The 20,061-nt window shown below is 44.4% G+C and overlaps 1 protein-coding gene across 1 annotated transcript in view; it reads left to right on the top strand.

Moving 5' to 3' along the window:
• The window catches only part of KDELR1 (KDEL endoplasmic reticulum protein retention receptor 1), a 48,323-nt gene extending 33,640 nt beyond the window's left edge, over positions 1 to 14,683 (top strand). Inside the window, exons 2-5 of the mRNA XM_040325679.1 lie at positions 3,635 to 3,735; positions 7,252 to 7,410; positions 11,686 to 11,938; positions 13,944 to 14,683. Of these exons, the coding sequence (XP_040181613.1) occupies positions 3,635 to 3,735; positions 7,252 to 7,410; positions 11,686 to 11,938; positions 13,944 to 13,978 (548 nt within the window). The 3' untranslated portion in view covers positions 13,979 to 14,683. The remainder of the gene's footprint in view (positions 1 to 3,634; positions 3,736 to 7,251; positions 7,411 to 11,685; positions 11,939 to 13,943) is intronic.
• Positions 14,684 to 20,061: the final 5,378 nt, after the last annotated feature.

Genomic DNA, 20,061 nt, shown 5'->3' with positions numbered 1-20,061 from the left:
GTGTGTCCCTTCCCACCAATCAGCTCTCAGAGCTTTCCTCACTGATGTAACTTCAGGTTTCCGTCCTCTTCTTTTCAGAGCTGAGAGATCCCCTGTAAATTCGTCACTTTGAATGGATGTAGGGGAAAGTATCTGTAGTAAACAGGTACAACTACGTGAGGGGTTTCATCTCTGTGTATCACCAGTCACTTCACTGGGTATATGTGAGGGTTTACAACAACTTCAAATTGTACTTGCTGCAATTCTTTTTGGACAGAAAGTTAAAGATAATTATCCAAGGAACCATCCGTCTTCCGGTACATATAACTTCCGGTGTACTGGCAAGCACACTGTCCTAAGATCAGGACTGGCTCTACACCAGAAGATGGTCCATACGCACTGTGTATTGTGGAAATCAGTATCAGGTACCCACGCAATGGTTCAGTAATACAAGAATCCATCATCACATGTGTACAGTCATGGTCTACTGGCCAAAACATGGTCAGCAAGACTGGACTGACCTTGCATGCGGGCAGAGGAAGGAATCCCCGATGCCGCACATCCACACATGTGGTATGATGATAGAAGAGACAATCTCAGCCTGGGCTCCCACCAGGCTATGCCCCAATGCGTTTCGCTCCACATCCACCAGGGCTTAGCCATGGGGAACATGACTGCATGCACGCAGCTAACTATCCGGACTGTCCAATCTCCGGAACACTCCATTATATTGCACACTGTCCACATGTGGATGCTGCAGTATAAGTGGTATACAGGATAACCTAAGGCATATACATATCAGGCCGTGACGCCCTCTGTAAAGTCTCGTGCCCGCCAGGTGGTTGTTCTAGGCGGTGATGAGATCCGCCTGACTGGTTTTGCCGGTTTGATACTAGCTGCATCATGTTTTGCATATACCATTGAAAGGGCTTTGTTATATATGTTCAACAAGTGTAAAAAAAAAAACATAGCTGCTCAGCCAGCCAGAAATCTTCTGAGGTAATAACTTCCTCTTATTCTCGCCCTCTGGACTGTTATCTGTTAATATTTTCCAAAAATTGCTTGAGCTAGACTTGTGCGTTTTTTCAACCTGACTATGTTCCTTGTTATTTCCAAAGGCAGGGGTCTCCAAACTTTCTAAACAAGGGTCCAGTTTACTGTGCTTCAGACTTTAGGGGGCTGGACTGTGGCCAGTGGGAGTAGAAAATGTCTTGGTGTAAGTGGGTGTAAACAGCGTCACATCTTTAGTGGGAGGAATAGTGCCTCGTCGTTGGTGCCAGTGAGAGGAATAGTGCTCCATCGTTGGTGCCAGTGGGAGGAATAGTGCTCCATCATTGGTGCCAGTGGAAGGAATAGTGCTCCATCGTTGGTGTCAGTGGAAGGAATAGTGCTCCATCGTTGGTGCCAGTGGAAGGAATAGTGCTCCATCGTTGGTGTCAGTGGAAGGAATAGTGCTCCATCGTTGGTGCCAGTGGAAGGAATAGTGCTCCATCGTTGGTGTCAGTGGAAGGAATAGTGCTCCATCGTTGGTGCCAGTGGAAGAAATAGTGCTCCATCTTGGTGCCAGTGGAAGGAATAGTGCTCCATCGTTGGTGCCAGTGGAAGTAATGGTGCCCCATCATTGGTGCCAGTGGAAGGAATAGTGCTCCATCTTGGTGCCAGTGGAAGGAATAGTGCTCCATCGTTGGTGCCAGTGATAGGAATAGTGCTCCATCGTTGGTGCCAGTGGAAGGAATAGTGCTCCATCGTTGGTGCCAGTGGAAGGAATAGTGCTCCATCGTTGGTGCCAGTGATAGGAATAGTGCTCCATCGTTGGTGCCAGTGGAAGGAATAGTGCTCCATCGTTGGAGCCAGTGGAAGGAATAGTGCTCCATTGTTGGTGTCAGTAGAAGGAATAGTGCTCCATCGTTGGTGCCAGTGAGAGGAATAGTGCTCCATCGTTGGTGCCAGTGAGAGGAATAGTGCTCCATCGTTGGTGCCAGTGGGAGGAATAGTGCTTCATCGTTAGAGCCAGTGGGAGGAATAGTGCTCTATCATTGGTGCCACTGTGATGAAATAGTGCTCCATTGTTGGTGCCAGTGGAAGGAATAGTGCTCCATCGTTGGTGCCAGTGAGAGGAATAGTGCTCCATCGTTGGTGCCAGTGAGAGGAATAGTGCTCCATCGTTGGTGCCAGTGGGAGGAATAGTGCTTCATCGTTAGAGCCAGTGGGAGGAATAGTGCTCTATCATTGGTGCCACTGTGATGAAATAGTGCTCCATTGTTGGTGCCAGTGGAAGGAATAGTGCTCTATCATTGGTGCCAGTGGGAGGAGTAGTGTTCCATTGGTGTCAGTGAGGGGAATAGTGCTCCATCATTGGTGCCAGTGGAAGTGCCCCATCGTTGGTGTCAGTGGGAGGAACAGTGCTTAATTGTTGGTGTCAGTGGAAAGAATTATGCCCCTTTTGATGGTGTTAGTGGGAGAAATAGTGCCTCATTGTTGGTTTCGGTGGCAAGAATTATGCCCCCATTGTTGGTGTCAGTAAGTAAAAGGCTGCAGTTTGAAGACTACTGTCCTAGGGTCACAATGCTGCTTAGTATGATTGTCATAAGACAGATAGTGTGTTAATGGCAGGATAATCAGGTTAAAATGAAGAGAGAAAAAAGAAAACTAAGCTGAAATACTATAATTTTTTTGTCCTTGGGTTTAGCTATGCTTTAATAAATTCATATATATATATTTATTTTTAATAAACATTGCAAGTATTTGTTTTTTGTCTTGGTTATCATCTTGGGAGAGGTAGGGGCAGGTGAACTACATGCAGATGAAAGGAATAAGCTTACAGCAGGAGTGAGCAGAGAGATAACCTCATCAGTCTTCTGATGCTTCTTCACTGTCCCATTGTAACAGAGGAAGAGGTTTCCCTCTCCCGGCTGTGTAAATCTAAAGACCAAATGGATAAAAAAAAAAAATGTAAATTGTTTGTCAGGTAAAACAGCTGTCTTAGATGTTTGCGTGGCGTTTGTCTTTAATCATCGCCGTCGGTTTTCCACACATCAGGTTGTCTGATCTATGCACTCCTTGGTGAAAGTACTTTGTTATAAATTAGTTCTGCCTTACAGTCAGGCATTGGTGACACGTTCTCAGAATAATGATCGATTGAATTGCGAGCCATTAAATGCGCAGGCCGCATTCAGGCAGGAAACTGCAGAAGAGGAGGCTCTTGGGATATTAACACTAAAGATGCTTTGATAAAGAGGATCGCACTGCTAACAAAGTGAAATCTTTTCAAGGCGTCTTAATTGAAATTTATATTGACGGACAGGTTGTTGCATTTTATTTCAGATATTAAAGAAATGTTCTTAAACATGAAAGCATTTCCCTTCCCGTGTCTTGGTGAAATCCGCAAAGCACATAGAAAAGCTTTCATCCTGGCAGTGATCTAAAATATATTCTGTGTTGGGCAAATAGAATTCATGTGGAAGATCCATAAAGTACAAAAGATTTTTATTCCTTTTTATTACGCCGAGCAAAATCACTGCAGTTAGAGGATAATAAGGATTTGTTGTACTTTTGCATATGTGATTTTGGTGTTTCTTTCAATATAAAATGATAATATATGTAAATCTGGAAATGACCTCACTTTTTATGTTTTCATTTTCATTTTTTATTTCAGGTATCTCTGGGAAGAGTCAAATCCTGTTTGCTGTTGTATTCACTGCTCGATACCTAGATCTGTTCACTAACTATATCTCCTTCTATAATACCTCCATGAAGGTAATATTACAATTCATTTTCCATGTGTGTTTTCAAAATGGTTTAAAGTGTATTTAACCTCTTGACCACTGGGCACTTAAACCCCCTTCCTAACCAGACCAATTTTCAGCTTTCTGTGCTCTCACAATTTGAATGACAATAACTCAGTCATACAACATTGTGCCCATCGGAATTTTTTGTCCTTTTTTCCCCACAAATAGAGATTTCTTTTGGTGGTATTTGATCACCTCTGGGTTTTTTATTTTTTGCGCTATAAAAGAAAAAACACAGAAAATTCTGTAAAAATAAAAAATAAATACTCGTTTCTGTCATATTAGCAGGTATTGCGGAGTATGGGGGGGTTATTGCAGAGTATGGGGGGGTTATTGCAGAGTATGGGGGGGTTATTGCAGAGTATGGGGGGGTTATTGCAGAGTATGGGGGGTATTGCAGCGTATGGGGGGTATTGCAGAGTATGGGGGGGGGTATTGCAGAGTATTGGTGTTATTGCAGAGTATGGGGGGGGTATTGCAGAGTATGGGGGGGGTATTGCAGAGTATGGGGGGTATTGCAGGGTATGGGGGGTATTGCAGAGTATGGGGGGGGTATTGCAGAGTATGGGGGGTATTGCAGAGTATGGGGGGTATTGCAGAGTATTGCGCAGGGAGGGATGGCTGGATCTGTGACTGCATTTGTCACAGATCCAGCCCACAGCAGCTGCTGCTGCTGCCGCTCTCCCCCCTCTCCTCTCACACTGTACCGATCGGTACAGAGAGGAGAGGGAGGGACCGGCGTCATGACATGACGCCGGTTTGTTTACAAGTGATCGCTCCTTCATTTGACGGAGTGATCACGTGGTAAACGGCCGCTATCAGCGGCAATTTACCGCGATCTGTGATGCGCCGGGTCTTCTAGACCCGTCGCTCACTGATGATTCCGGGAGCGCACCCCAGGGGGGGCGCGAGTGAAGGATTCTGGGAGGACTCCCAGAATAACTCCACCGCGCTGTAGACGTCTTTTGTCTATGGCGCGGTGGGGAAGTGGTTAAACCCCAAACTTTTTTGTTTGTTTTGTAATACAGCAGGAAAGGGTTACACTATTTGCCAGCCTATAAGACGACCCCCTAATTTTCCAGCTAAAATGCTGGTTTTGGTATATACTCACTGTATAAGACGACCCCTCACTGTGCCATTATACATGCCTCACTGTGCCATTATACATGCCTCACTGTGCCAGTATGCCTGCCTCACTGTGTGCCAGTATGCCTGCCTCACTGTGCCAGTATGCCTGCCTCACTGTGCCAGTATGCCTGCCTCACTGTGCCAGTATGCCTGCCTCACTCTGTCAGTATGCCTGCCTCACTGTGCCAGTATGCCTGCCTCACTCTGCCAGTATGCCTGCCTCACTGTGCCAGTATGCCTGTCTCGACGATCTTCCTACCTTCTCCTGTTTGCAGAGTTTCTCAGGCTGCGGGCGTCCATCATTCAAAAGCCGCGCCTCCTCCTCAGGCTGTTCCGTGATAGGCGGAACACTAATTTTCCCAGCAGAGCCTCTGTTCAGTGTTCCGCCTATCACGGATGTCCTCTCGTCCGAGGCCGAGGATGAGAAGGCATCTGTGATAGGCGGAACACTGAACAGAGGCTCTGCTGGGAAAATTAGTGTTCCGCCTATCACGGAACAGTCTGAGTAGGAGGCGTGGCTTTTGAATAATGGATGGCCGCCGTCTGACAGATAAGACGACCCCCGACTTTTGGGGCATGATTTTAAATGCAAAAAGTCGTCTTATACGCCGGAAAATACGGTACACTATTTGTGCTAGTCAACATATCCCCACTGTACAGGAAGTCATGAGAAATCAGAAAGTAAACGTTTTCTGTTGTCACTTGAGCAGGAAGTGGTGAAAGTCACCTGTTCCCCTCGCTTTGGACACATTTTCTACCACTTCCTGTTGAGTCTCTGGGACAGAGAAAGTGAAGGGAAATCTCCTCAACTGGATAGAGGCAGAGAAACAAACTTGTAAATCGTATTCAGAAACCGTGCTAGTGCCAGTATTGTGTCCAGCATAATTTGTGCACAACGCAGCCATAGTAATTGCAAATACAAGAAAAACAAAGCTGTGCTTGCGCAATATATTAATGAGTTTAATAAACATCCAGTGAAGTATAACACTAAAATGTTATATAAATAAAGTCTTTGTGAATAGGTGAGTGAAAAAAATCTTCTTAAAAACTCATTGAAAGAGATCCAACACCAACAGTGATCTAAAGTCCTCACAGAAGTTGGTGTTGGATCTCTTTCAATGAGTTTTTAGGAAGATTTCTTCACTCACTTATTTACATAGACTTTATTTATATAACATTTTAGTGTTGTGCTTTACTAAGTGCCGGTTCACAATACAGCGACTTGGGATCCGACTTGTCAGACCTCAAGTTGCCCCAAGTGGCTGGAAATAAGAAATTCCATTGAAGTGAATGGGAGCCATCTTAATGTACACTACTGAAGTTGCTTCGACTTCAGAAAAAGTTTCTGTACTACTTCAAGGCGACTTCTAGGCAACTTGTACCCATAGATTTCAATGGAAGTTGCCTCCAAAGTCGGATCACTGTCTTAACTGAAGCAACTTTACAGGAAGAGAAAATAGTTTACTCAGGCAAACCCCTCCCTCCCACAGAACTGATAATTCTGTGATTGGCCACAAGCAAAGTCGCCTGTCCTGGAGGCGACTTGAAGTCGCCTCCAAGTCGTGCTGTAAGTCGTGTTGCCCCTGTGTGAACTGGCACTTATAGCCAGATTGAATGAGTTTACCAAAAATGTGAATATTGCAGAATATACAGCCTCATGCTACATAACTAAGCTCCATGTCATGCTGAATAAACCAAATTATTAATGTATCTTTAGATAGATAGATTTTTATTCCAAAAGCATTTTATTAAAATGTCATTTAAATAAACAAAATCTGATTTACATTAAAAAAAAAACATTTTTTATTTTTTTAAACCATTGATATATATCCACCATGGTCTTCAGGCCAGACGGCGGACGTGCCAGCTGGTGGCTCTGGTCTCCCAGTGGGACAAAGAGCCCTGGCCGAGTCCCCTCCCCTGCTTGTAAGAACACTTGAGCCACATCAGTTGTTATTACAAGAAAGCCGACTGTCCGCGCTAAAGAATGGTACCGGGTGATGCCTACAGCTACAGGCATCACCCTGGTACAACCCCTTGAAGCAATGTCGGTAAGTTTTGTGACCGATACTGATGCTTACAAAAAAGCAAGCGAACATTGGGTGCCGACAATTAGCCACACCGATAATCGGTCAACCCCTATTGCAGATTTCTCATGCCTTTGGTTGCCAGTTTGTCTCTAGACAAATTAAGGCAGAGTGCTTTGACTTTTGTTTTGGCATGAAAAAACCTACTTCTGCTATTTATGAATATCTCTTGCTGGAGCCCACCCATGTATTCCCCCCACTCTTTCATTTGAGTAGACAAGAAATTTTAGTATATATTTATTACAAGTTTTTCTGTTTTTTGTTTTCAGCTTGTATATGTTGCAAGTTCTTATGCCACAGTGTGGATGATCTACAGCAAATTCAAAGCCACATATGATGGGAACCATGACACCTTTCGAGTGGAGTTCCTCATTGTCCCGACCGCCATTTTGGCCTTTCTTGTCAACCATGACTTCACACCTCTAGAGGTAAGTAAAAATGATGAGTGTATGTCCTTCCAGATCTGGTAAGTCAGTGTTATATGGAAGACAATTTAAAGCGGGGGTTCACCCTAAAAAAAATATAGACTGTTATATCCAGCATACTGCTGACATCAACAGTATGCTGGATTTTTTTTTTTTTGGTCTGTACTTACGTTTTCTGTCGTTTTCATCCGGGTTCTCGCTCCCCCGGGGAGTAGGCGTTCCTAAGCTCTGCATAGATGATTGACGTGCGCGTCATCGCCTTCCAAAAATATCCGAGTGGGACTCGGCACTTTACGGCGCCTGCGCAGTCGGCTCTACACGGCAGGCGCCGTAAAGAGCCGAGTCCCCGTCGGATATTTTTGGAAGGCGATGACGCGCACGTCAATCATCTATGCAGAGCTCCCCGTCGGGGAAAAGGAGCGACACGCCCACTCCCCGCAAGGAAGAAGACCCGGAAGTGCGGCTGAAGACAGGTAAGTGTACACACAAAAAAAAAAAATGACAACACTACAAGCCTTTATTAAGGCTACAGATAGGTTAGCTAAAAAGTTCATTTTGAGGGTGAACCTCCACTTTAATTCAGTGCCCCACCAGCTTCTAAACACAGCAGTACACGGTCACCACTATCCTGTGGTGCCACATCAGGTCCTCTTTCCTTGTCAGAGGCCCATGTGCCCCGAATCTCAACATGCTCTGTGAACACAATATCAGCTCAACTTGTTGAAGCTCAGCCCCATTCACCTCCTTAACACCACTCTTGGCTGGTGAGGCTGCCCATCACAGAACCAGGCCAGTAGTTAGGTGTGGGAGGTAAAGGAGGGCAAGAACAGGCCTTGGCATAGCAAGCTGGGTCCATGTTTCCATACTAGTAGTTTGGCCTGGTATGCAAGGCATCTAAAAAAGGAAAGATGTCCTGGCATGAAGGAAGATTGCTCTATAGTAGAGTCCAGACGCATTTTTTAGGTCATGCGTTTCCTCAATATCCTCCTTCCCTCACTACTACGTACAGTCCAATGTCCCTACACCAGTCAGAGTCATGCCAATGACAGTGTTAGATAAAGAATCCTATTTATTTAGATTTTTGGATTGTGGGAGAAAGTCGCGTCACTCAGGGGAGACTATCATGTACACGGTAGAGAAATTCAATGTGGCTGATAGGCTTCTAGCTGTGCAAGAAAACAGCATTAACCAGTGAGCCACCATGCCTCATAAATAAACTGCCACGGAGAATCTCAAGCTGCTTTAGTCGCTAATGGTGTTCTCATTGAATTATGAAGGAGAAAAAGTCAAGCACATTTCCCTGTTTTATCCCATAAACGACTATGCAAGTGCAGAAGAATACATGTTGACCTACCATAAATGCACTCAAATCTGAAGTATATTGTGGGCTGACAACACACGGGGCCAGATTCTCAAAAGAATTACGCTGGTGTATCTACAGATACACCGGCGTAATTCGAATTTCCCGCCGGCGTATCATTGTTTTCTATCCAGAAAACATGATACGCCAGATTTACGCTAAGATCCGACTGGCGTAATAATCTTACACCGTCGGATCTTAAATGTAACGTTACACCGGCCGCGAGGTGGCGTTTAGGTCGATTTCTCATTTGACTATGCAAATGAGCCTGATACGCCGATTCCCGAACGTATTTGCGCCGCCTCGTCGTTGTTTCCGTAAGTGTAAACTTACCCCTGCTATATGAGGGGTAAGTTTACGAAGGTCTGTCGTATGCCATGTTAAGTATGGCCTCGGGACAGCGTCGTCTTTTTCCGCTGTTTACGTCGTTTTCCTAAGTCGTTCGCGCATAGGGATTTGCGGAAATGACGCTCACGTCGGCTTCATTGACATTTTCCGACGTGAGTTGGAGCATGCGCACTGGGCTATTTTTACGGCCGCTTAAATTAAATACAAGCCGCCCCCTTTGAATTACGCGGCCTTACGCTGGGCCATTTACACTACGCCGCCGAAAATTACGGAGCAAGTGCTTTGAGAATACGGCACTTGCTCCAGTAAGTTGCGGCGGCGTAGTGTAAATGGCTTACGCTACGCCGCCGCGGATTCTATGAGAATCTGGCCCACAGTATTTTGGTGGAGTGGTGTCAGCCCAGCCCAGTGTTCTTTTGCTAACCTACTTATCCATACCCCTTCTTCTCTTCTCCAAAACATAAAGACTAATTTATCTGTAGGAAATAATGGCAAAAACTGCGCTTGCAATACCGTCGAAAAAGGGTTAACCAGCTAATTTTTAATGCTTAGGTATTACAAACGTAAATACAAATGTGTTAATAAAAGACAGCGCTCTACCCCCAATATGCGATCAAATAAAAAAGTGAAAAAGTACAGTGGTCCACCATGAACCTTGCGCTTCTCCACTGTGCACAAAAGGCTTTTAATAATGGATTAGCAGTATACCATGACCATCAATATGTAAATGGTCATGAAAAGCAGGTGTATATATCTTCCAGTTACTCCATTCCACCGATATCCAGATGAGACGCAACACTCCACTCCCAAGTATAATGCAGTTACATGTATTCAGAAAACAGATAAGGTCACAATAGCATGAAATGCTTCAAGACTATAATAACCACTTCAATACCGGGCACTTTCCCCCCTTCCTGCCCAGGCCAATTTTCAGCTTTTAGCGCTGTCGCGTTTAAAAAAATAATTGCTCAGTCATGCAACGCTGTACCCAAACAAAGTTTTTAGAATTGTGTTCCCAAAAATAGCTATAAAATGTTATAAATAAGTTATCTCCTTCACTGATGAAGCACTGATATGCAGCACTGATGGGCACTCATGGGTGGCACTGATGGGCACTGAAAGGCCAAACTTATAGGCGGCACTGATGGACATTAATAGATGGCTCTGATAGGCAGCACTGATAAGGAGACACTGGCAGGCATTGCTGATGGGCACTGATTGGCAACCCTGGTGGTCCTGGGTGGGCATCCTCAGGGGGGCTGCACTGATAATCAATCAGCACAGACCACCCCTGTCAGGAGAGCAGCCAGTCGGCTCTCCTCTAACTCATGTCTGTCAGCTCGACTGGAGGAAAAGCCGATACATGGCTCTTCCTGTTTACACTGTGATCAGCTGTGATTGGACACAGCTGATCACATGGTAAAGCGCCTCTTTCAGAGGCTCTTTCCTGAGATCAGTGATGCGGTGTGTTAGACTGACACACCACACCAACGATCTCCGTGCTGCGTGCCCCCCCACGGGCCCGAGATCGCGCCTTATCCTGCTTGACGTCATATGATGTTTAGTCAGGATAAACTAACCATTCTGCACACGTCATTCTGTTATATGGCAGGCGGGAAGCGGTTAATCAAAAGAATGCACTTGCATGTTAAAATAAGATATCAGCACTCTAAAACACAATCTGGCCTGCATCCAACAGAGATTGTGATCAGTGTGCATGATGACGTCACCACTTAAAGCGGAGTTCCACCCTTTTTTTAGCTTATTAAAAGGCAGCAGCTACAAAAAGTGTAGCTCCTGACTTTTAATAAACAGACACTCACCTGTCCCACAGTCCAGTGATGTGGCAGCCCGGAGCCTCGCTTCTCTGCGTGGTGCCATCATAGCAATTGTGGGAACCCGGCCGTGACAGCTTGCGGCTTTACGGCTCGGCACACATTGCGCATTGCCTGTCCACTCTCCGAGTAAACAGGCAATCTTCTGGGACCTGTGACGTGTCCCAGAAGAGTGCTGGGGGGCGAGGAGGAGTCGTCTAGGCGGCTGAGTGAAGGAAGGAGGAAGTGGGACAGCAAGTCCCCCTCAAAAAAAGGTACCCACTACCCCCCTCCCCTAAAAAAAAAATTCCATGCCAAATGTGACATGTAAGGGGGTGAAGAGTGCTTAAAGTGGAAGTTTCACTTTTGGGTGGAACTCTGCTTTAAGGCCACTTAAACAAATTGTGATTCTCATTGTACAGGAGTTACAAATTAACGGCTCCTAACTGTATCCCTACCTGCCCCTTGTCACCTAGGATTATAATATGTTACCAGAATTATGTACCGGAGTATCTGGAGAATCTGGTTACTGTGTATTACAGCCAGTCCAATCCAATGCACAATCCAAGTTTTACTCTATGTGAGAATGTATCTGTTACATAATACTTTAAGGCTGAACGGCGGGTATGGATTTCATTGGCAAGTTACATTTTTTCAGCTTGGACTAATAAAAGTATACACATATATATCTATATCTGGAGTTCAGTTTAATAAATTCATTAACCAAGGCTGTGGTTTTTGTGATTTATTTTGCAGATCATGTGGACTTTCTCCATTTATCTGGAGTCTGTTGCTATCCTGCCACAGCTGTTCATGGTCAGCAAGACTGGAGAGGCAGAGACCATTACTAGCCATTATCTATTTGCTTTGGGAATCTACCGTACTTTGTATCTCTTCAACTGGATCTGGCGCTACGAATATGAGGGATTCTTTGATCTGATTGCAATTGTTGCTGGACTTGTGCAGACCATCCTGTATTGTGACTTCTTTTATCTATACATTACCAAAGGTAAGATATGCAGAGAATGGGCTACCATTGACTAGAGCTGGCCATATATTATATACTTTTCTTGTTCTATTTCCTTTAGATTTTTAGGTGTGACCGCATATTATATGTTTTTTGTAAATTTAAAGAAAAATTGTACAAACAAAATTATCTAAGCTTGGCTTATGGCCTCACTTAAAGTGGAGGTTCCCCTTAAAAAACTAAAAAATACATTGAGAAGACTGATTACACTGCGGTTATGCTGGGGTTTGTTTTGTTTTTTTTCGTACATACCTCGTTATCGCCGTTTCATCCCTCGGCTTCCGGGTATGATTCTTGCTGGACTGGGCGTTCCTAGTTGATTGACGTTCCTCCGACCGGCGCATACTGAGCGTCACGACTTTCCGACAGAAGCCGAACGTCATTGCGCAGGCGCCGTATAGAGTCGGCTCTATACGGCGCCTGCGCAGCGACGTTCGGCTTCTTTCGGAAAGTCGTGAAGTCAAGTATGCGTCGGTCAGAGGAACGTCAATCAACTAGGAACGCCCAGACCCGAAAGAATCATACCCGGAAGCCGAGGGATGAAACGGCGATAACGAGGTATGTACGGAAAAAAAAAAAAACCCCAGCATACCCGCAGTGTAATCAGTCTTCTCAATGTATTGTTAGAATTTTTTTTTAGGGGGAACCTCCACTTTAAAGTGGAAGTAAACCCTTCAATTTGATAGTTACAAAAACAGTTAACATTCCCGGCATGCCGGAAATGCTAGCTGTCACATTTGTTTGTGCTCTCAACCAAACTGCCAAACCATCCAATGGCTGGTTTCATAACAGGTCACATGTACAGCATCATGGCAGTTGCAAATTAAACAGAGGTCAAGATGGCCGCTTCCTTGGCTGAAAACGATAGGAGGGTTTACTTCCACTTTAAGCTGCAAGGGCAGCCAGATTACACATTGTGCAGCTGTAAAGCTTTGCTTCTGGCCACGGCAAAAAATATACCCCGTCATGTTCACTGGGCAGTACTGCCAACAATGCGACCAATTCAAGTGAATGGGGCTGCTCCACAACCGTGTGCAATGCATGCAATTCCTGCGCAGTGGTGGGAGATTTACAGTGTTAGATTGCGGCTCAAGGGCCTGGAGCAGTGGCGATCCATCGGCTGGAGGGTGGCCTTAATTAACCCCATTAGATGAACTAGATGCCGACCAGCCACCGCAGTTCTACGGCGGCAGGTCAGCTCTCCTGCACGAGAGCCTGTCGTATAACGTCGGTTCTCGACGCGGCCACTAGGGGCGCGTGCACGTGCTGCCCCCCGCTCGCTCCTGACTCCCGATGTTGCTGATACACAAAGAATTGTCTGTACAAAACTGCTTAGGACAGGAAAACAATGGTTATTTTTGCCCCCTTCCCCTGATGGAGCCTGATGCATCCTCCTGCTCCACAGATGCAAAGGTACCCCAATCCAATGGGTGCAGTTTGCTCGCATCCAGCAGGGTAAGTCTGAGGCCCCGTACACACGTCCGAGGAACTCGACGTGCCAAACACATCGAGTTCCTCGTCGAGTTCTGTGTTGAAGCCGCCGAGGATCTCGGCGAGCCAACTTTCCTCATTGAACAACGAGGAAATAGAGAACATGTTCTCTATTTGGCCCGACGAGTTCCTCGTCGGCTTCCTCGGTGAAAAGTGTACACACGACCGAGTTTCTCGGCAGAATCCAGCTCCGATCAAGTTTCAGGCTGAATTCTGCCGAGAAACTCGGTCGTGTGTACGGGGCCTCACTGTCCAGGCTGCCCGGTGATGTCAAGAATTTTGATCTATCAAAAAATTAAAGATTAATCGAGGAATTAATCTTTAATTTCCCCAGCTCTACTTCTTTCCACACATTTTCCACATTCACACATAATTAAATGTACTCTTACTAAGCAAATTTCTTATTAGTACACCCCTTGATGAGTTCCTTTTGAAAAAGTTGAATTGGCTGATTTATTTTTTTTAATTCTCTCCTTATTTTCTTTCTCCATTTCAGTTCTGAAGGGAAAGAAGCTCAGCTTACCAGCATAAGCCGATAATGCTCGCACGGTCCTCTTCTACGGTGTGAACTTGTCTAGTCTCCGCTAAGAGGAGAGGGATGATGCAGGGAAAAAAGGATTTGTACCACTTCAAGTACAAACTCCAGGGCGTTATGACACAAAAAAAGCTGAACAGAAGCCGCTTTCCACTTTCTACATCTCCGAAACACTAAGAGGAAGAGACTTCAAAAAGACAAGTGTCCCTATCACGCTGACCTCTGATCATTTCTTACCGAGAGCGGTCTCCATTACGCCCATTCTTTAAAGTTTGGGCCTTAAAAAAAAAAAAAATCGAACATAACACTTTCAGTATAGATTTCTTCTGTATTCCTTTCCTAATACACTTTGTTCTTCTTCTTATTTTCATCCCTTATCTTTTGCTGGCGATGTTAGGGTGTGAAAAAACACACAATAATATAACCTGGTTTTTACTTTTTTTTTATAGCAATTAAAGCATTCACAGCCAGTGTAACAGGCCTGGGTTTCCTTTAAAAAAAAGACACTTTTCCCTTTTTTTGCAAATTGCAGGTGTTTTTAAAAAATAGGCGATAAATGGAATTTCGAACTGTACATTGTTCCTAAAACAAAATCTGTATATTTTTTGCAGAAACATTGAAAATCGACATTTTGAAAAAAAAATTGAAAATCTTTCTATGCAATCTCAAGATTTGTATACATTAAATGATGTTGAATGTTAGAGATCTGTTTGTTTATTTATTTATTGTCCATAAACTTTTATGAAGAAGAAGTGTTCAAGTTGCTGGTGGAGGGGGGTTTAAAAGCCTACATTAAAGTTGAACTCTATGCACAACTTAAAGGGTCACTAAAGGAAAAACATTTTTTTGCTGAAATGACTGTTTACAGGGTATAGAGACATAAAAGTTAACTGCTTCCTTTTAAAAATGATTAAAAATAGATTAAATTCAGTCATATAATGTGCCTCTAGTTTCACTTTTGTTTTTAAACTGGTTTCATGTTTCTGTGAAGTAAAGAGACCAACAGAACAAAAACAAACAAATCCAGGGCAGTGTTTTGTTTTTAAAATGAATCTGATTGGTTCTGAGGAGTTTTAGACACACAGCTTGGACCACAGTGAAAAGCTGCCATGAGATTTTTCATAAGGAGCCAGACAAGCAGGAAGTGTGGAGATCACAGCAGAATTACAGCAACTTCAAAGCAAAAACAAACAATGAGGACATGAAACCAGTACTGCAGTAAGGTAAAGGAAGCTATTTAGCTAAAAAAAAAATCCTTTAGTGATCATTTAAGTGTTGTTGAACATAAAGTGGTATTAAAGGGGTTGTAAAGGTACAAATGTTTCCCCTAAATAGCTTCCTTTACCTTAGTGCAGTCCTCCTTCACTTACCTCATCCTTCCATTTTGCTTTTAAATGTCCTTATTTCTTCTGAGAAATCCTCACTTTCTCTTCTTCTGTCTGTAACTCCACACAGTAATGCAAGGCTTTCTCCCTGGTGTGGAGTGTCGTGCTCGCAGGAGAGTCAGGACGCCCACTAACACACAGCTCCTTTCTCTATCTGCAACGTAGAGAGCGTCCTGACTCTCCTGCTCGCCACCTCCCCCCTCAAGGGAGGGGGCGAGCACGACACTCCAGTTACAGACAGAAGAACAGGAAGTGAGGATTTCTCAGAAGAAATAAGGACATTTAAAAGCAAAATCAAAGGATGAGATAAGTGAAGGAGGACTGCACTAAGGTAAAGGAAGCTATTTAGGGGAAAAAAGTTGTACCTTTACAACCCCTTTAAGCCAAAACACAAAAATGTAATAAATTGCAGCTTACAAATTTTAAGATCCTATGGCTGCATTTGTTTTTTTCTTATGCTTTGTTCCTTTATTTTCACCTGGTGATCCGGCTAGTAAGGGCCCTTTCACACGGACAGATCCATTTTTAGACATCCCTTTGCTCAGCGGGGATCGCTGTCAGATCTCCGCTTTCCTCTTTGGGAGGATCGGATGAAAACAGACCGTCTGTCCGTTTTCATCCGATCCGCCAGACGGATGGAAAGTAGGGTTTCCATCCATCTGGATTTAGTGGAGCGGGTCGGATCGGATGTCAGCGGACGTGTCACCGCTGACATCCTTCGCTCCATAGAGATGTATGGCGCGTCCGTTCAGGTCCGCCTGAAAAACTGACAGGCGGATCTGAACGGTCCGCCCATGTAAAAGGGCCCAAAGTCTGGTATTTTTCAACTACCTTTAACAGACTAAGCTGTCCAGACAAAGTAGCAGCATTCTCCTTTAGGTCTACCAGCAAATATGTAGTGTATGGGTCTGCCTGATTAAAGCAGTCTGCCTGGAAGTGCATTTTTGCTTGTACATGATTGGATGATAAAATCAGCAGAGCTTCCCTTTTTTATGTGATTAAGTTCATTTTCATGGCAAAGAGGGACTTTGAAATTAATTGCAATTCATCGAATCACTCTTCTTAACATTCTGGAGTATATGCAAATTGCCATCATAAAATCAGAGGCAGCAGACTTTGTAAAAATAAAACGGAAAATTGTATCAAATACTTACCGTAATTTTCCTTTCCTAATGCCAAACAATGGCAGCATACTAGTGATAGAGCTCCGCCTCTTGACCACTCACTCGGGACCAGTGAAAAGCATAAATAAAGGCATAGTTAGCTGCCACCCCATTCTTTGTAACAAGCCACATACCGCAACGCACATAGGTGGGCTCATATGCTGCCATGGTTTGGCTTCAGGAAAGGAAAATTATGGTAAGTATTTGATATAATTTTCCTGACGCAAACATGGCAGCATACTAGTGATAAATAACTAGCTGACAGGGTAGGTACTGCTTGACAAAACCTCTTTCTGAAACCTACAGATGACAAAGAGCCTGGGTCGATTCTATAATGTCTTAGGGAAGTATTTTGAGAAGACCAAGATGCTGCTCTACAGATGGTTTCCATGGACACATTCAAGAGCGCTGCCCATGAAGCTGCCACCACCCTGGTGGAGTGTGCAGTCACCACTGCAGGAAGGTCGCCAACCCTCGCTCTGTACACTCTGTGTATGAGTTTTTACAATCCATCCTGCCAAGGTTCTTGCAGTGGCCTCCTTCCCCTGGTACCTTCTTGTTGGGATTATAAAGATCTTCTCCGAAGATCTGAATGGTGCAGTAACAGATTAACGTCCTAGAGCAGGGGTCTCCAAACTGGAAGTGACAAAAGCGGCTGTCACCATGTTTACTAAGCTCCATTGTCCTACCTGCGGGCCTGGTGCTGTAATGGTGGGTGTCACTGTGAAGGGAGGTGGGAGCTCAGCGCACACCCTGTCCACAAACTGGGAAGGGACATGTATCAGGTCACTTCCTGGACCTGAGCTGCCATTCTCTGGGATCAGTGCTAGGGAAAGCAGCTGATGGAACAGTCTGTGTTCCATCAGCTACGGTGGATTGGAGTGGAGACATTCAGGGTCTAATAAACCCTGGATGGCTCCATAAAGAGAACCTGTCATCTATACGCAATCACATAGGGTGCTATTGGTCCCCTATGTGAAAGCAATAAAAGTTATGTAAAAATAAATTTAAACCAAACATATTTTAGGCATAGACAAGGAGACATATTTAAAAAAAATTGGGATTTCTACTTCCAACAAGTGCCAACATTTACCTGACCTGCCTCAATGAAAACTCAGCTTAAATGTGTTTACAGGGCCCACATGAGCACTGTTTACCTCTTAATGCCCGGGGCTTTATTACCTAGGAGTAGCACGGCTTCTGTATTGTGAGCTCTGTGATTGGCTCTCAGGTCTACCCCTTCATCTCCCTGTCTGTAAATACTGTATAGCAGATTGCAAGGAGAAGCGATCAAGTCAAATTTGTAGTAATGTATTAATGAGTTCATGGCTATGATTCATATCTGCCTGGAGTACAACTATAATGGGGCTTCCGGCAGTACCTTTTCAACAGTCTTTAGATTATCTGCAGGCTTTCATACAATTTACCGCTGTTTAGGGACACTAAATGGTGACAGTACAAAAATAAATAAAAAATCTATATGTTTTTTTTTATTACATTATTTCTTTCTTTTTTTTTACGATCTTTTTTTTTTTTTTTTTTTTTTAAACACACTGTGACCAGTGCAATACAAATGTTACCACTATGTTACCATAGTAATATTGAACTATTCTGGGGAAGTAATCAGCATTTTATTTATTTTTTACACATTATGATTGCATTTAGCAGTTAATTACATTGCTATAAGCAAGCATTTTACAGAATGAAACTGTCTTATTCAGTTTGTTTTGTTATGATTAGCTGTGATTGGTCAAATCTAATCACATGGTATAGATGGGCTGTGATTGGCCCTGTCTGTACAATGTGATCACATTGACCAAAAAATGCATATAGAATGCAGTGCACGTGAGTTAAGAATGCACAACATCCAAGTCACAAGCACATCTGGAAATTGTAGTAGTACATAGAACCTTTAAGTATATCTAAACCCAACAGTGGTGGCTGGTGCACCATTTTTTGGGGTTGGGGGCGGCAAACAAACCACTCGACCTACCCGTTCGGCCGGGCAAAACCGCCTACCCCCCATCACTTGCCCGCTAGCCCCGCACTTACCCCATCCAGGTCGCAGGCAGCTTCCCCCTGTGTCTCCTCCTCTGCAATTTCCCCCCTGCTTTTTCTCCCGGCTGGTCAATATGGACGCTTCGCCTATCGGACAATCTAGTCTTAAGACCCCACTTACTGATTGGCCAGGTGGAGAAGCAGGGAGACCATAGCGAATATTAATTTGCCATTGTCACACAACTGGGTGGGCTAGTACTGTGGCCCAAGCCCAACTTTTTTTTAAGTGCTTCTAAAAAAAAAAAACATTGAAATTCATGCTTCCGGCGCTCCCTGCATGTAGATTAGGGGCAGGGTGCAGTGATTAGGGGGGTGGTGCCCCTGCACCCCAATGAAGCGGACCACCGCTTAAACCCAAGTACAAAAAATGTAATATGTTGCAGCTTACAGTCCATAGATGTGGTGATTGCATTCCTTTTATTTGATGCACAGCACGGATGGATGAATCTCCTTCTGTGCCTACTGTATTTTGACAGTTGGCACTGCTGGCTATACAAGTATCAGAAAAGTGGCTGCTTCTGATTGGATGTAGTCACTTTGTTGGGCAGCAATTTTCTGCCCAGCTCCTTCGATTTTTTTTGGATCAAGGCATGATAGGTGGAAGGTGGCTGACAGGGTCAACCACTGAGCAAATTTTAGCCCACATTTTGTCTGAAATTAGCCCTAATACGTCTTTGGGCCGGATTCACAAAGAGTTACGCCGGCGTATCAGTAGATACGCCGACGTAACTCGGAATCTAAGCCCGTCGTAAGTTTAAGTGTATGCTTAAACTGAGATACACTTAAACCTAGCTAAGATACGACGGCCTGCGCCGTCGTATCTTAGGGTGCAATTTTTCCGCTGTCCGCTAGATCGAGCTCTAGTCGATTTACGCAAAGAATATGCTAATTAGGTAGATACGCCGATTCACAAACGTACGTGCGCCCGGCGCTATTTTTTTACGTTGTTTACGTTAGGCTTTTTCGGCGTAGGGTTGCTCCTGCTTTTATGAGGCGTAAGCAATGTTAAGTATGGACGTTGTTCCCGCTTTGAATTTTGAAATTTTTACGTCGTTTCCGTAAGTCGTTCGCGAATAGGGCTGTACGTAAGTTCCGTTCACGTCTAAAGCACTGACGATTTGCGGCGGAATTTCGTAAAAAACGTCAATCACGTTGGGTCACCAATAATTTACATAAGACACGCCCCCTCATCCTCATTTGAATTAGGCGCGCTTACGCCGGCCCCATTTACGCTACGCCACCGTAACTTAGGAGGCAAGTGCTTTGTGAATACAGCACTTGCCTCTCTGACTTACGGTGGCATAGCGTAAATACGATACGCTATGCCGCCGTAAAAATTTGCGGATCTACCTGAATCCGGGCCTTTGTATTGAAGTGGTTATACCCGGATCATGGTTCAGGCTACAACCATGATCCCAGTATCATATTTTAGAGTTGGCGATTTCCTATGGTAAAAATAATCCTAGTGGCTAT

Source organism: Rana temporaria, chromosome 10 (assembly GCF_905171775.1).
Source record: "Rana temporaria chromosome 10, aRanTem1.1, whole genome shotgun sequence".
In the NCBI taxonomy this organism is placed as follows: domain Eukaryota; kingdom Metazoa; phylum Chordata; class Amphibia; order Anura; family Ranidae; genus Rana; species Rana temporaria.
The sequence above is the reverse complement of the archived record's forward strand: the minus strand, read 5'-3'. Positions and strand labels throughout refer to the sequence as shown.